The 16,885-nt window shown below is 45.8% G+C and overlaps 1 protein-coding gene across 1 annotated transcript in view; it reads left to right on the top strand.

Annotated features, from left to right (window-relative positions):
• The window catches only part of LOC119964898 (procollagen galactosyltransferase 2-like), a 212,485-nt gene that overhangs the window by 182,727 nt on the left and 12,873 nt on the right, over positions 1–16,885 (top strand). Inside the window, exons 7-9 of the mRNA XM_038794991.1 lie at positions 1,235–1,367; positions 11,404–11,531; positions 14,597–14,803. Coding sequence (XP_038650919.1) covers positions 1,235–1,367; positions 11,404–11,531; positions 14,597–14,803 — 468 coding nt within the window. The remainder of the gene's footprint in view (positions 1–1,234; positions 1,368–11,403; positions 11,532–14,596; positions 14,804–16,885) is intronic.

The raw sequence follows: 16,885 nt of genomic DNA on the forward strand, positions 1-16,885 counted from the left end.
CTGTAAATTAGTTGTACGTAGTTATACGCATAAACTGTTCCATCTTACACTGCTGGGGGCCCAAACTAAATGGGGAGGACGTAGACCGGGTCATCACGTGGTTACGTGACTGTGTGATGATGCGGTCATGTGGATCACCACGGGGGCGGAGCTGAGCAGGGATACCTGGGACCTCGGGCAGTCGATGTGTTAATGAAAATTTGTATGTTTAGTTAATAAATCTCTTGTTTGTTGAAAGTTCCTTGTGTAGTCGTTGATTTAACGGACCATGCAGAACTACATCAGCCTCAGCTTCTCCAATCTATCCATATAACTGAAGTTCCGCATTCCTGGAACCATCCTTGTGAATCCTTTCTGAACCCTTTTGAATGCCTGTTGTTCCTTCCTAAATTGTGATGACCAGAATTGGAGATAATACTCCTGTCGAGGCTAAACCAGTATTTCATACAAATCCATCATAACTCCTTCATTGTACTCTATACCTTTACTTTAAAACCTAGAATGCTGTATGTCTTAACCGATTTTTAAATCTGCCCTGCCACCTTCAATGATATACCTCTAGGTCCCTCTGCTCCTGCACCCCCTTTAGAGTTGTATCCTTTAATTTATATTGCCCCTCCTCATTCTTCATACCCAAAAGAGTCACTTCACATATCTGTGCATTGCATTTCATCTGCCACTTGTTCACCCAATCCACTATCCTCTCAGAGCTCATAAAGCATCCAAGTTTTGTGCCATCTTCAAATTTTCAAGTTGAGCTCTGCATACAAAGGTCTAGGTCATTTATATACAGTATGTCAGGAAAATAAGTGACCCCAACACCGATCCCTGGGAATCCCACTATACACCTTGCTCTAGTCCAAAATAAGAAGTGTTGGAGTTAACCCAAGCAGAATAGTTTTGGTCTTGCCAAGGTTCAGATAACTTGAGATTAAACAAGCAGGCCCGAGGTTTATGCTGCAATCAGTATTTATCACTATCAGCTCATAACAGGTTTTCAAACCGTGATCCATGTGCCATCAAACAGTATGATAATATAAGATTGAGAGTCTTACGTTCCAAACCTTCCATTTGATTGGGTGTAGTTGAACTGGGGCATGATAATGACAGGAAATGCCATAGGCTCTGCTGTCATTCCAGATTATTGCACGCCAAGGCTGGCTCTTTCCATAATATGTCATAACCCAGCTCAGAAATAGGGTACCATAACATGACAGACATTTTGTATTGACAGAGCCCTCAACACAAGTCATCTGAAAGCCCTCAACATTGAAATGTTACCGGAATATCATGACCCTTACTCAGGAAGAATACTGACACGGGGAGAAATAGGCTGCTTCCTGAGTCATTATTACATCTGGAAAGAGGTAAGACGATTGATCCTCATGACACGTTCACCTATTTCAGGCAATTGTAGATGTGTTGTCATTTAAAAGTGTGGTAGGCAGCATGGTGGCGCAGTGGTTAGCACTGCTGCCATACGGCACCATGGACCCAGGTTCGATCCCAGCCTTGGGTCACTCTCTGTGGAGTTTGCACATTCTCCCTATGTCTGCAGGCATTTATCCGCCACAACTCAAAGATATATAGGATAGGTGGATTGGCCACACTAAATTGCCCCTTAATTAGAAAAGAAAAACAAATTATTCTTAATTTACAAGTGTGGCTATCTACCTCCAGAGATTCCATTCGTGCTCCTAATGCTTTAAGAATGTTCTGTGACTTGAAATGAATGCATCTGGAGATTTAAAAAATAATTTAGTGTACCCAATTATTTTTTTCCAATTAAGGGGCAATTTAGCTTGGCCAATCCACCTAGCATGCACATCTTTGGGCTGTGGGGGCCAAACCCACACAAAGACGGGAAAAATATGCAAACTCCAAACAGACAGTGACCCAGAGCCGATTTCGAACCTGGGACCTCGGCGCCGTGAGGCAGCAGTGCTAACCACTACACCACCATGCTGCCCCACCTGAAGGTTTTATGCTGCTGATGTAGAACCATCAATTCAGAAACAAAGACCGGAATTTTCCCATTGAGGGCGGGACCCAGATTGCAATGCCTCGTGAGATCTTGTTAGATCTTGCGAAACTTAACGAGCATCATAAATCTCACGAGAGGCCTCTCGCGGGGTTTACCGGCTTTGTTGCATCTCCGAGAGTTGGGCCCGATGAAGCCGGTAGATTACGCCCACTGTCCATACATTTCTGTACTGCAACTCTTGTACATAACTCACCATGGAAGCCTTTTTGAATCAACAAAAAAGTGAACATCAATCTTGCAAGATCATTTGTTTGACTTGCAGCTGTTAGCCATTTTATAGAACTACTACCAGAGAACTTCCAATATCACCCTGAATCTCTCAACTGGAAGCGAATGTACATTTAGTTTCGATAGCGCATTGAATGGACAAAAGCAAAACATAACTAGATATCGGGTGTGATTTTTCAGGCCACCGCACCAATTTGGCAGCTAAATCTCACAAGAGGGCCGGAACTGGATTTGCGCCGGTGAAATCTCGGTTTCAGATCTTCCCCACACCCTGCCAGTGACGTGGTCAGGTTCACGCCCAGAAAGGGCAAGAACCTGATTTCCATGAATTTAAATATCTTCACACTGTACCTTCCAGCCCTGTGTGATGTTTAGCCCTGGTGCTGTGATGTAACGCCAGCATGACTCACTATTGATCTTGGGACTCGAAATCCAGTCGTGATGGCCACACTGGGTGTACAGAGGTGCCTTGAGGCTCCAGGGTTAAGGGCTGAGGCTGGGCTATGGCAGTGCCAGGGGGTTGTGCTGGGGTCAGTGCTGTGGGGCAGTGAGAGGGGGCAAACCCTTCTCCTTGGGGGGGCTTTCTAGTGGGGGAGAGGGGTGTGTGTCAGTGAATGTATGGGATGGTAGAGTGGGAGAATGCCCTTCCCGATGTTTTTGTGGTTGAGGGGAGGGGGGGCCACCCCGAAACTTGTTGGGAGGTGGGATTCTCCATGTATGCGGGGGGGCTTTTCTGACAAAGTGTTGGAAGATCTGGTTAGAAAATCTGGCTGTGTTTTTGGGGATCAACACACCAGTTTTTCAGTCAGAACCTGATACTTGGCCGTTTGTTTATAAAATCCCACCCATCATCTCTCCTTCTGAGGATAAAATGGTTTTACTTGATTGATTTGTATTACTTATACAATGGGGTTTGCTGGACAAATCTACCAGCCCCTCCACTACCACTTGCGATCATAAAACAAAATTATTTAAATTTATAAAAATAAATTTAGAGTACCGAATTCTTTTTTTTCCAATTAAGCGGCAATTTAGCGTGGCCAATTCACCTACGCTGCACATCTTTTTGGGTTGTGGGGGTGAGACCCACGCAGGCACGGGGAGAACCCACTTGTGATCTTATATAGTAGCTCCTCAGTTACGGTAACTTTTCCTGTTATATGTATATTGAGCTGACAACAAGACATGACATGAGTTATGCATTACCAGATGCAAGTGAATCAGCATTTCTTTTCAATGTCTGGTGTACAATTAGCTGCCTGTTGAAATGAAAAATGAAATGAAAATCGCTTATTGTCACAAGTAGGCTTCAAATGAAGTTATTGTGAAAAGCCCCTTGTCGCCACATTCTGTGCCTGTTCGGGGAGGCTGGTACGGGAATTGAACCGTGCTGCTGGCCTGCCTTGATCAGCTTTCAAAGCCAGCAATTTAGCCCTGTGCTAAACCAGCCCCTGGAAGAAATAATTGCTTATTGTCACAAGTAGGCTTCAATGAAGTTACTGTGAAAAGCCCCGAGGCGCCACATTCTGGCGCCTGTTCGGGGAGGCCGGTACAGGAATTGAACCCACGCTGCTGGCATTATTCTGCATTACAAGTCAGCTGTTTAGCCCACTGTGCTAAATTAGCCCCAGCCTGTTTTTACAGTAATGAACAAAACATCTGACTTCAAACACTTTCAAAAAATTGATGTGTCGAGAATTTCTTCCTCCAGGTTTAGAATAACAGGTTTGGACACCCAGGCAAAATTTCACTACCCTCTGTCATTTTTTTAAATAAATGTTTTTTATTGGGTTTTTGAGCAAGGTATAATTACCATTATGTACACAGAATAAGAAACATATATATATACACACATTTAGAAGAGAAGGGCACACCCCAACATAAAATACAATAAAATATGAAATAGAATAACTGGTAGGGTATCTGGAAAAATTATTTACACCACGTAAGTAGGTGTGATACTTGGCTGTGTTTTGTGTTGTTGTCGCCTGCTTCTCCTGGACGGGTCTCGCTGCCGTCCCGCGCTCGCCTCCGCTTCTGCTGCTCCTCCAGTCCTCCATCTTTATTTTCCTCGTTCCCCGGTCCTGGAGATGTCATGCACGTTTTGGCATCTCGTGCCTTCCTTCCGGCTCCTGTTTCCCCGCCCCCTGCCCCACCCCGCTGGTTCTCCTCTCTTGTCCCCCCCCCCCCCCCCCCCCCCCCACCCCCACAGTCTATCTCTCCCTTTCATGACTTGGCTACCTTCCCCTGATTCTGGACTAATTTCCTCTGATTCTTGGCTACCTGGCTATTCGTCCTCTTATTCGTTGGCCACAAACAGGTCCCGGAACATTCGCGTGAATGGCTCCCACGTTCTGTGGAAGCCGTCGTCTGACCCTCGGATGGCGAATTTGATTTTCTCCATTTGGAGAGATTCCGAGAAGAACCTACTCATACGTGTTCTTGTTAAGTGGACTCTATGTACCACTTTTAGCTGCGTCAGGCTGAGCCTTGCGCACATGGCGGTGGAGTTGACCCTATGCAGTGCTTCGCTCCAGAGTCCCCACCCTATCTCAATCCCCAGGCCCTCCCATTTCTTTCTTGTTGCGTCCAGTATGGTGTCGGCCCTTTCTGTCAGTCGGTCGTACGTGTCACTACAGTTTCCCTTGTCTAGTATGCTTGCGTCCAGTAGTTCTTCCAGTAGTGTCTGTCGTGGCGGTTGTGGGTACGTCCTTGTCTCCTTTCGTAGGAAGGTTTTAAGCTGCAGATACCTTAGCTCGTTCCCCCGGCTATCTGAAATTTCTCTGTCAGTTCGCCCAGTGTTGCGACCCTGCCGTCCGTGTATAGGTCCCTGAGTGACAGTGACCCTCCGTCCTGCCTCCACCTTTTGAAGGTGGCGTCAGTCAGTGCTGGTGTGAACCTATGGTTGTTGCAGATGGGAGCTTTGATCTAAACAGGAAGAGGAACCTGAGCAGTACCCTTTTGCTGAAGGCCTTGTCAGCTAGTAAGGCACTGTCCAACCTCCATGTGGGGCGCTGGGCCCTGCCCATCTCTAGCCGCACGTCCATGTAATGTTGAGCGTGGTCTGATATCACAATTGCGGAGTATTCCACTTTGTCTATCTCTGGAAGCACCGTTTTCCCCACCACAAAGAAATCAATTCTTGTGTATACGTTGTGTACTGGGGAGAAGAAGGAGAATTCCTTCTTCCCCGGGTGGGCGAACCTCCAGGGGTCCACTTGACCTATGAAGTGGGGACCATTGTCAGAGCTCAGCCGGGCTGGAATTCCAAATCGCGGAACAATTTCTCGCATTAACACCTTAACTACTGTCGAGGCCTTGTTATCCGTAGTCGGGTAGGCCTCGATCCATTTGCTAAAAGTGTCCACAATGACTAACACATATTTATAGCATTGACATCTTTCCAACTCAATGTAATCCATTTGTAGGGTCTCAAATGGACCCTCAGGTAAGGGGGTTGTGCCAGGATCACAGGGGACGGCCTTACCGGGGTTGTGCTGTTGACAGATTAGGCACCGACTGCTAATTTGTTGGGCCATTTCTTGCAGTCGTGGGTGCCACCAGCTTTTTAACAATATGTCCCCTGTGGCACGAGCTCCACAGTGAGTTGCAAAGTGTACACATTCGGTCACCCAGGCTGCTAATGCATCGGTCATACATGTTTGTCCTACCGGGGTGACCCACAGCTTATTTTCGATATCATATATACATCCTAGGTTTTTCCACATATTTACAGCAGTTGCAGGAGCGTCCTCCTGCATTTGGATTACGTCAGCAATGGTTGGCATAGGTTTTTCAGAGGGAGACTTTTCCGGGGGGGTTTTAGTCTGCCTCATCATTCTAGGCACCATTAGTTTGCCAGATTTAGAAATTTCTTTTGCCTTCTCGTCCGCTCTCCTGTTGCCCGTTTCCACCAGTCCTGTGCCTTTTGTATGCGCTGCGCATTTTATCACCGCTATCTTGTCTGGGAGCATAAGGGCCTGCAATAACTGGGTTACTAACTGCTGGTGTGAGATGGGTGTACCAGCGGAGGTTAGAAATCCTCTGTTTTTCCATAATTGCCCGAAATCATGTACTACCCCGAAGGCGTATCGGGAATCTGTATAAATATTAACCTTCCTCCCCTGTGCCAATATGCATGCTCGTATTAACGCAAACAATTCTGCCTGTTGGGCAGAAAAGGGAACTTCAAATGCTGCTGCTTCTACTACGTCACCGTCTTGATCGATGATTGCATAGCCAGATTGTCTATCCCCCCTTTCGCCGACGGAAGAACTTCCATCGGTGAAAAAGGAACAATCTGCACTTGGGAGGGGTATATCGGAGAGGTCGTCTCGAACCGAGGAGACTTCCTGCAACAGTTGCAGACAGTCATGAGTTGGGTCGAGCATGTCTGTGGGAGGATGCGTCAAAAAGTTAGCAGGGTTGATAGTGGTGCAGTGGGCAAACTGGACCTTTGGGTTATTAAGGAGAGCAATCTCATATCTATTCTGACGAGCCATCGTGAGATGCTGAGTCTGTAGCTGTCCCAAAAGGGCCGTAACAGAATGGGAACTATAGACAGTGATATCTTGTTGGAGGGTAATATTAGCAGCCGATTGCAGGCTGTTGTAGATAGCTGCAAGAATTTGGGTCGAGTTTAGAGGAGTAGTATGCAACCGGGCGACAGCGGTCGCCGTGGCGTTGGGTCAGGACAGCTGTGGCGCAGTCGGCAAGGACTGTGCAATAGAGTTGAAAAGGGCGATCATACCAAGGGCAGGGGCCTGGAGGAGTGCCTCCTTGAGGCGGTTCTGCTAGTGACTGTTTGTGATCAGCGGGCACTAGGACCCTGCGGAGCCATGCAGTGTCAATTTCAACGCAGCAGTTTCGAAACTGCCCAGCACAAATTCTTTATCTGTTTATTCTGAGACCAATGTAGTTCTGAACATACTGAGTTACTCATAATACTGATCACATTCCAGGGGCGGTGGCGGAGGTGGCTGTGGGGGCTGTGGGGGCTGTGGAGGCTGTGGGGGCTGTGGAGGCTGTGGGGGCTTTGGGGGCTGTGGGGGCTGTGGAGGCTGTGGGGGCTTCTGACGTCCCCCGCAATTGAACAGATGTTCCTCATCCCCATCGTCCCCCTCCTCCCAACCTTGCTTCGCATTGCTGACCGGCGCCAGGGTAGGATTAGCATTCTTACGTTTCTTATATTCTTTACATTCCCTTTTGAAGACCTCTACTGTTTTAACAATTCCCCCTTTGGTGAGGCCAATACCCAATTTTGAGGCATTTGCCTGCCAGCTAGCCAGTATAGATGCATCTTTCATTAACTGACAGTATTCCCTCCACAAGGCAATTAATTTCTTTGCGGTGGGTTCTTGATAATACAGAAAAATGTGTCATTTGAAACATGAAAGTCTGGCAATATCTGGTTTGAGAGGGTACAGGGAAAGATCCCACAAAAGGTTAATAGCAGCTGCAAAGAGCAGGGTTATAAAATGCAGATTCTTGCTCACAAGCAGGTTTCAGCAGAAACAATGGCTCACACCTTCATGGAATGTAACTATCTCAGAAAGCATCTGAAAAAGCATGGATGAGAGTTTCAATTGCATTAAGTGACGAATGTTTAAAACAGGCAAGTCTGTCAAGTCACAACCAAGTTAAATTTTAGCATACAGCTAAGAGCAAAGTTTCACACCTTAATTGAAATAAACTCTCTTAGTAAACAGCTGGAAAGAATGGAAGATGCTCAGTCGAATTTAGTGTCAATTTCAGGGGTAAAATTCTTCGAACATCAAGTTAATTAAAAGAAAATTGGAGATGACCTGGCTACGAGAAACATCATTTAAGTCAAAATCAAAGGCAAAGTTATGAACTGGGGACAATTGGAAAATTAAACAATTTGTAATCGCAGAAATAAAAGTTAACTATTAAAACGAAAGCAATTTTTTAAATCAAATCTGTGAGGAGACGATATGCCTGAAATGAATAATTAGTTGTAGTAAGATGTTTACATCAAAGATACTTTTAAACTATCAAAGTGAAACAAGCCCATATACAATACAGTCGTTAAAACTTAATAACTCTTCGAAAGAGAATATAAACCCAGGGAGCAGAAGCAGCAGCACTCTGCAACAGCAACAGGAGAGAGAGAGAGAGAGAGAGAGAGAGAGAGAGAGAGACGCAGCCTGCTGGAGAAAGACAAGGAAAGCAGCCAAGTTTAAACAGCTAATACAACTCAGGAAGACCAGATTTTAAGTGGTTATTAGCTTACTTTACTTCCTTAATAACACAGGACCCAGGACACCAATGCTATTAAGGGGTAAGTAGGTAAAATTCTTCGGTGAAAGTATGGGTTATACCGGGGGATAGGCTCCGAGAACCCCGCCCGTAACTTCCAGAGAACGCTGCCTGGAATCACGGCGGCAGTCCCGTCCGGAGCCCACAGCCCGTTAACCGTCCCCTAGCAATCCTGAGAACCCCGCCCGTAACTCCAGCGAACGCTGCCTGGAATCACGGCGGCTCCTCAGGTTGCCCCTAGCAGTCCTGGCAACCCCGCCCGTAACTCCAGCGAACGCTGCCTGGAATCACGGCGGCAGTCCCAGGCTGCCCACAGCCCGTTAACCGTCCCCTAGCAATCCTGAGAACCCCGCCCGTAACTCCAGCGAACGCTGCCTGGAATCACGGCGGCTCCTCAGGCTGCCCCTAGCAGTCCTGGCAACCCCGCCCGTAACTCCAGCGAACGCTGCCTGGAATCACGGCGGCAGTCCCAGGCTGCCCCTAGAGACGATAACCACAGGGTTCACTCACTTACCCTCTTTAAAACGGGTTCGCTGGACTGACCTGGATCTCGCAGAGGCTTCTCGACAAACCAACGGCAAGGCTGAGCAACGATCAAACTAGTAGTAGGCGAATACCAAGGTGGAAAAGAAATTTTTACTCACGTTGGGGGCCAAATTCGTCCTCTACTTTGAACGAGCTCAGTCAATTACGCCGGTTAGTTGCGCAGACCCCTCTGGAGATCCCCGTACGGGCCACCAAATGTGAATTGCGCTTTCACGTATCTGATCGTCAGTCCAGAAGTAAAACACTCGAACACGTCAGTAACGAATATTCGTTTATTTACGGCCGGGACAAATCTCTAAGCAGTCGGGTAACCACCTTCGAGAAGTGCCAAAGTCCAAAATATGGACTGTCTCTTTATACAATTACAGCTTAGAGGTGGTCCCCTTAAATTCCTAGATACACCAATGATTTGGCAAGGATCCAGAACATGTACATATATGGAATTATTCTTCGAGGTCGGGAGGTTATTTTTGACATAATCATTAGCACAAGTCACTATCAATATTAATACAAAGGTTTTTGTATCCCATGGCCATATGGCTCAACTCACTCCAAAGACAGTCCCTCTTACATTTCAATGTTTATTTGTTCCAACTGGTCAAACGAGCTTAATTACGTTATCTCTGCAATAAAGTAACGGTTCCCATTCATTCCATTCTTTGACTTTTTGACCTCTCTGCTTTCACAGATGGGGTCAGAACATTAATTAGTACCAAAGTCACACTCCCTATATTCCATCCCATAACCTTCTGACATCTTTGCTTTCACAGATGCCGGTCAGACACACTCCCTTTATTTCATCCCTTGACCTGTTGACATCTCTTTCACAGAGCTTTTCAGAACTGTTATATTAACCCTATCAGCGAAGTTCCAAATGAAATCCACTTCTACAGGTGAGGACTCTGGATCTCTTCACTGGGCCGTTGAGTCCTCTTATGTTCCAGGAGACTATCCTGGTGGGGGGCTTCTGCCCCCTCGCTCCTGTGGGATTAACCATACTTATCTGGTGGACGCGCCCCTGCCCTCCGGGGTTTCCCTTTGTTAGGGGGCCATCCAGGATGGCCGCTGTCGCTGCTCTCTCCATGCGGTCGGGTCTCTGCGCTCTGGGGTTTCCCCTTGTCCCAGGGGCACCCGCCATGGCCGTCCACTGTGTGTCCGCCACGCAGGTAGTCCCCTGCACTCTGGGGTCTCCCTTCGCCCAGAGACCGTACTGGGTGGGTGCTTGCAGCAGTTCCTTGTTTCGAGCCCTTGGTTGTGGCACATTGTAGCCCTGTTCCTTTTCTAGCCTCTTTTGTCCCTCCTTCCCTGCATCCCCCCTCCCCGGTCTCTCTCTCCCTGTGTACGCCCTGCCCCCGGTCTCTCCCTTTTCCCTCCTCCCCCGTATACCCCTCCTTTTCCCCTCTTTTACTACCCTCTGTCATTAAAATAACTGGGAATTGGTACTATATAAAAAAGAAGAGACTGCCATCTAGGCTGAGTTAAAGGAACTGCAACTAACCACAGCAGGGGTTGACTAATAACAATTTAAAGTTTGATCCTTATAAAGGATTTCAAATAAATAAATGTCAATCATGGTTGTCAAAAGGGAATCAAATAATTATCTGAAGAAAGATAATTTTCAGGATTACAAGGAGTCCTGTTGTGGGGCTGGGTGAACTGTTCTTGTAGGGAGCTAGCACAAGCTTGAAGAACCGAATGGCCTCATTCTGCGCTATGACAATTCTATGCTGCAACTTCGGAGCTCCCCAGCATCGGATTTGTGAGGGGAGGAGGTGGGACCTCTTCAGAGGTTGCCAACTAAGGGTTTTCATGGCAATTGTCCAAAAATGCAAACTTCCCCTGGACAATTGCGCAGCACTGCGAACCATCCAAAAATGTAATTTAAATCACAAACCTCAGATAAGTACACAGAAAAGGTCAGACACATTAAAACCTCTTCTAACTTCTGGGGAATTATTGTAAAGACACAGACAGTACAAGACTACCCCACATCCCTGGAATCGCCCCCCCCCCCCCCCCATCCCCCAAGGACCCACCAACCCTGAGGTTCAAACCACCCCACTGTCAACCTCACCCCCAAGGTCTGAACCCCCAACCCGACCTCTAATCCCCCAATCCGAGTTGCACGCTCCACACACCTCCTCCCCGAGGATTCTCCTATCAGATGAAATAGTTTCTTTCGATCTCTCCTATCAAATCCTTGAGCTATCTTAAACACCTCAATTCGATCTGCCTTTAATCTTCCATACTTAAGGCCTCATCTGTGCAACAAAACGGTTTTGAATGTTCTGCCTGTTATATTTCAGGTCATTGACCGAGGACTAAAGAAGGCCCTCGTCTTAGAAGATGACAATAGGTTTCAGCCACATTTTCGAAGAAGAATAACGAAGCTCATGGACGATATCGAGGAGAACCAGCTGGACTGGGACCTAATGTGAGTCTCAACATATAGCAACTGATTCAAAACCTCAGATTCAACATTGCAGGACTTCTCTTTTTACCACAGTTTTCTAAATTAGATTTCCTCAGAACCTGTAATGACGGAACACACTAACCAATGTGCTGGCTACATGTCGCAGTTTGGCTAGAACAGCTATCTCCTGATGCACAAAGAAGAAAATGCTGTAAAACCCAGACAGCAGTGCAGGCAGCATTAGTGGAGGGACAAACAATGTATTTCAGGTCAATGACTTTTGATCAGAATGAGAAGATGTTGGAAACCTAACAGTTTTTAAGTTTGATGTGGAGAGCTTTTAAGTAAGAGCTTTTAAGTAAGTACAGAGCTAGGAACGGGATAGGGAGGAGGAGAAAAAATTAAGTAAAACGGCTGTGGTATATGTTCTCATTGTCTTTTGGTTCCCAGATGTTGCTAATAATTACACCATAAGGCTATAAGGATCTGAAACTCTAAGTTTAATTTTGCTATGCTGTCTGGTACGATTGAAGAACTGGATTGAACTGGTTCTGTTATACTTCACATGAGCCTCTGGTGCAGCAGTGCAATGTGGCCCCTGGGAACACTTATACATACAATTAGCTCCCTGCTAATGAGTTCCTAGCTCTATAGTTACAGACAATACAACAATATATAACAGTATGTGATAGAGTGAAGGGCATGGGGGAATCAATCATTGCAAGGTTGGTTTGGATCAGAAGAAGATCAGAAAGAGCATTGCTATCTCAGAGTTGTTGAAGTTTGCAATCCTTGGCATTTGCAAGGAAGGAACACTTGATCTGGATGAAGTAAAAGATAAAATGGGACTGTGGACCAGGATGAACTCTGTAATAGAATGAGTGGGTACTGCAGAAATCTCATCTATTCATCCATTGGGTTCTGGTCTGGATGCACGTGCGCACGTGTGTGTGTGGTGTGTGTGTGTGTGGTTTAAATAATCCAGTCGAGTTTACTAAGATATTTTGTTTCTTGCAAAATGTTCAGCACACACCATCTGCTTGTGAAGAATGATTCTCAATTATTTTTCAATTGCTGGCTGCATGCATCAGTACAAACTTGCAGCTTTAGACTGGGCACACCTTCTGTATCAGACTCTTCGTAACGGGCAACCTCAAATATAATGGGCTTATCAGTGACCCAGAACATGTACGCAAGGCACTATTTTCGAAGTACCCACAGTTCCCAAATAGCGATTCAAATTACTGGGCTCAATCTCAGGCTACACTGAGGCCTACTCACTCAGCCTGATTGTCTCAAGGGCCTTAAAATAGCCAGTGCACCTGCTTGCTACAGCATGTCTGTGCTATTTATAGGATCCGGCACAATTTTCTAATACCAGTGGGCAGATGTGCATGGAATGATGCTCTGCCCAGTATTATTGGATGTAGAACACCAGGAATTCTTAAGAGGACCGCTGAGGCTGCTCCAAAAATAATAATGAAGAAGATTTTTAAAGGCCTTTATTGTACAACTTGGCAGGATTGACATGGGCACTTAGCATCAATCGTTATGCTTTTGTAATTTTAAGAAATGCCCTTGCATATGGCCTTTTATTTGAATATTTGTTTTTTTTAAATGTCTCTTCCGAACTTAAATTTAAAAAAAAAACCTTCAACCTCTGCGGGATATCTGATGCGGCAGGTCAGAGTGGTTAATTAGCTCTGACTGTTGATTCCAAACAAGCCGAGGCTACTGGGAATAAGCTCTGCCCTGCTGCTGACTATAATGGTATGATGGAAAGTCAGCGTGAGCAGTCCCAGTTTAGCTCCAAAGGGAATGTGCTCACAGTGGGAAACTTCCTTCTTAAATCAGCACTGAATTGGGAATATCGCTCAGTGGGACTCCAGGATGGTGCAGGATGTTGCTCCTCTAATTTTAGGATGGACGTAATCCGGTGCTTTACTTCGCATTCTGCCATATTATATCTGCCCTGAGATTGGTTGACGATGGCACTGTCTGGAAAAATTCGTCTAACATCCTGACCTTGTGGAGTGAAATTAAATTACGTTTTACTTTCTGATTAAGAACTGTGATCTTCATGTCGCAGCACGGGGCAGCACAGCAGCACAAATGGATAGCACTGTGGCTTCACAGCGCCAGGGTCCCAGGTTCGATTCCCTGCTGGGCCCTGTCTGTGCGGAGTCTGCACGTTCTTCCTGTGTCTGCGTGGGTTTCCTCCGGGTGCTCCGGCTTCCTCCACAGTCCAAAGACATGCAGGTTAGGTGGATTCGCCATGATAAATTGCCCATAGTGACCAAAAGGTTAGGAGGGATAATTGGATTAAGGGGATAGGGTGGAAGGGAAGGTTTAAGTGGGTCGGTGCAGACTCGATGAGCCGAATGGCCACCTTCTGCACTGTATGTTCTATGACTTTGTCATTCTCAAGATTCAAATAATGAGAGTTAGTTTGGAAAAGTGCAAGTCATAGCTGAGCACTGCAATTTGATAGATCATTAGCCAACCTCAAATAATATGAAGACCAGTCTTTATCGAGACTAAGCAAGTGATCTTGATAAATACTCAACATTAAGTCTTGGCCTTGAGTATTTCTTTAACTTAGTATTGCTGCTATTGTTTTGTTATGTCAACCATCCTGTAGATTTTGTCCAATTACCCCTCAGAAATAATTTTATGTTAACATTCAGTAACATAAGCACCGCACTGAGTTTCGGATCTGGACTAAATGCAGGACTATATTTAATCTGTATCACAGAATTGTTACAGCGCCGAAGGAGGCCATCGGCCAATCATGTCTGCCAAGCTCTCCAAACGGCCATGATGACGCAGCACCATTCCCCTGCCTTTTCTCCATACCCTTGCATGTTGTTTCTATTTAAATAATCATCTAAAGCCCTCCTGAATGCCTCGATTGAACCTGCCTCCACCGCACTTCCAGGCTGTGCATCCCAGACCCTAACCGCTCGTTGAGTGAAAAGTTTTTTTCTCACATCGCATTTCCTTCTTTTAAAAATCACTTTAAATGTTTGTCAGTCTGCTCCTTTCCCACAAAGACATTGCATCTTCCGTTACTGTTTTCACTTCAGCTACGTTGGCCGGAAGCGGATGCAAGTGGACCATCCGGAAAAGCCTGTGCCTGGCATTATGAACCTGGTAGAAGCAGATTATTCCTACTGGACATTGGCCTACCTCATATCTCAGCAAGGGGCCAAAAACCTGGTGGCAGCTGAACCCCTTGGGAAGATGTTGCCAGTGGATGAATTTCTACCCATCATGTACAATAAACATCCAGTGTAAGTACCTGTCATAAGCCTGGGCAGAGGGGTGGGGGAGGCGAATTATGGCATTCAGCAATGAAGAGGACAGCAGAGTGCATATTAGCCTTTTACCGTAAGTACCATCTATCGAGAAAAATAGTCATGATGTGGAGATTAACCTGCAGGTTAACTTCTTATTGAGAAAAATAGTATTAGAGATGGATTTATCTGCCAATTTCCATAGTAGGGTTATTTCCTGATGGGTAGAAGTCCTTAATAATATTTGGTGACTGTATTTTCATTGGGGAGGCCTGAATCTAAAATATTTGACCTACCAATCAATTATTGACTGATTGTTCACACCAGGTAAGTTAACTTGCCATCAATCTCACTGTTTGACAGTGAATTGCTCCATTCACTGAGGGGGGGAAAGGGTGCCATCAGAAAGAATTTCTACATCTTTGTTGCTATCTCAAATTGACCTTGACAAGACAGCTGGTAAATAAAGCTCCGGTTTCATCCCACATTGTGTAGAATTTGCATGTTCTCCACGTGTCTGCGTGGGTTCCATTGGGTGCTCCGGTTTCATCCCACAGTCCAAAGATGTGCAGGTTAGGTAGATTGGCCAAACTAAATTGCCCCATAGTGTCCAAAGGTTAGGTGGGGTTACAGGAATAGGGCATGGGTAGGGTGCTCTTTTGGAGAGTTGGTGCAGACGCAATGGGCCGAATGGCCTCCTTTTGCACTGTAGGGATTCTATGTCACACCTTCAGGGTAAGAGGAAATCTGGAACTCATGAGACTGGAGGTCAATTGGAAACTTCAAAACTAAGATGGACAAATTCTTATTGCACAAGAATACTAAGGATTATAGAAGCCAGGCGAGTTGATGGTGTTGGGCTACATATTGTCCAAGATCTCAATGGATGGCAGAACAGGCTCAAGGGGCTAAATCCTTTTCAGTGAAACACAGGAAATAGGTGCAGGATTATGCCATCTGGCCCTTTGAGCCTGCTCCACCATTCATAATGATCATGGCTGATCATCCAAATATGTTCCTGTGGCCCTAGCTCATATTCTAAAATAGACCAGTGTGTCAACACTAATGGCTGAGCAAGAAAACACCAGCACATGGTGTGGCCCCAAAGTCACTTACATTCGGCAAGCTCCAGAATTCAGTGTTGACTTGTAAGGGGTCACATGATCTCAACTTGGGTCAAACAGGAAGCTTAAAGTTGGCCTCATCATCCTCATTCTAAGGAAGTGCAAAATCAGCCATGGCTCCTGTTTTCTGACAGCTAGCGAGCAGTCAATTACTGGAAGGGTGAGATTGTTTGTGCTGGGTAAGAATTAGATCGGACGTAGTGCTCATTGTCCATGTTCAGAAGGGAAGAATGACCAATTGAGGAGAGATAGGAGAGGACCCCTATAAGCTCTGCTACCGCAGCCTCACAGAAATCACTGGCTTCCAGGGTAAAGGAAGGAAGACAAAGTGCTGATTTTAAGAGTGGTGTTTACAACAAGTCAAAGGCTGGAAATCACAGTTTTCCCAGTGGACGGAAAATAATGGGCTGCAGGCTCACAATCCTTGAACAGTGTTCTCCATGATCGCTGCTCCTTTCCAGAGGTGTCTAACCATGGAGTCAGCCCGAAAATGTTCCCAACCATATAAACTGCAATGGGCTGAGTCTCTGATCCTAAGGCATCTTACAGGCACTCAGGCTGTTATAGTGCAAATTTTCAGGGTAGTCAACACTAATTTATAAGAAAATCAGGCATTTTCATAAAACAAGTGAAATTGGTCCAGGATAAATACTCTTGAGAACTTTCTCGTGCAATAACAGGCCATTCAGCACAGCAGGTCAATGCTCCACATAAACCTCCTCTTGCTCTAGTTAATTTAACCCCATCAACATATCCTTCTACTGCGTTCTCCGCAATCTACTTATCTAGTTTCCCCTTCAATACATCAATGTGATTCACTTCAACAATTCCACGTGACAGCAACTTTTACATTCAAACCACCCACTGGGTGAGGAGGTTTCTTCCAAGTTCCACACTGGATTCATCAGTGACCATCTTATATTTATGTTATTTATGTTCCCCAGTTTTAACCTTC

Source organism: Scyliorhinus canicula, chromosome 4 (assembly GCF_902713615.1).
Source record: "Scyliorhinus canicula chromosome 4, sScyCan1.1, whole genome shotgun sequence".
NCBI classification, from domain to species: Eukaryota; Metazoa; Chordata; class Chondrichthyes; order Carcharhiniformes; family Scyliorhinidae; genus Scyliorhinus; species Scyliorhinus canicula.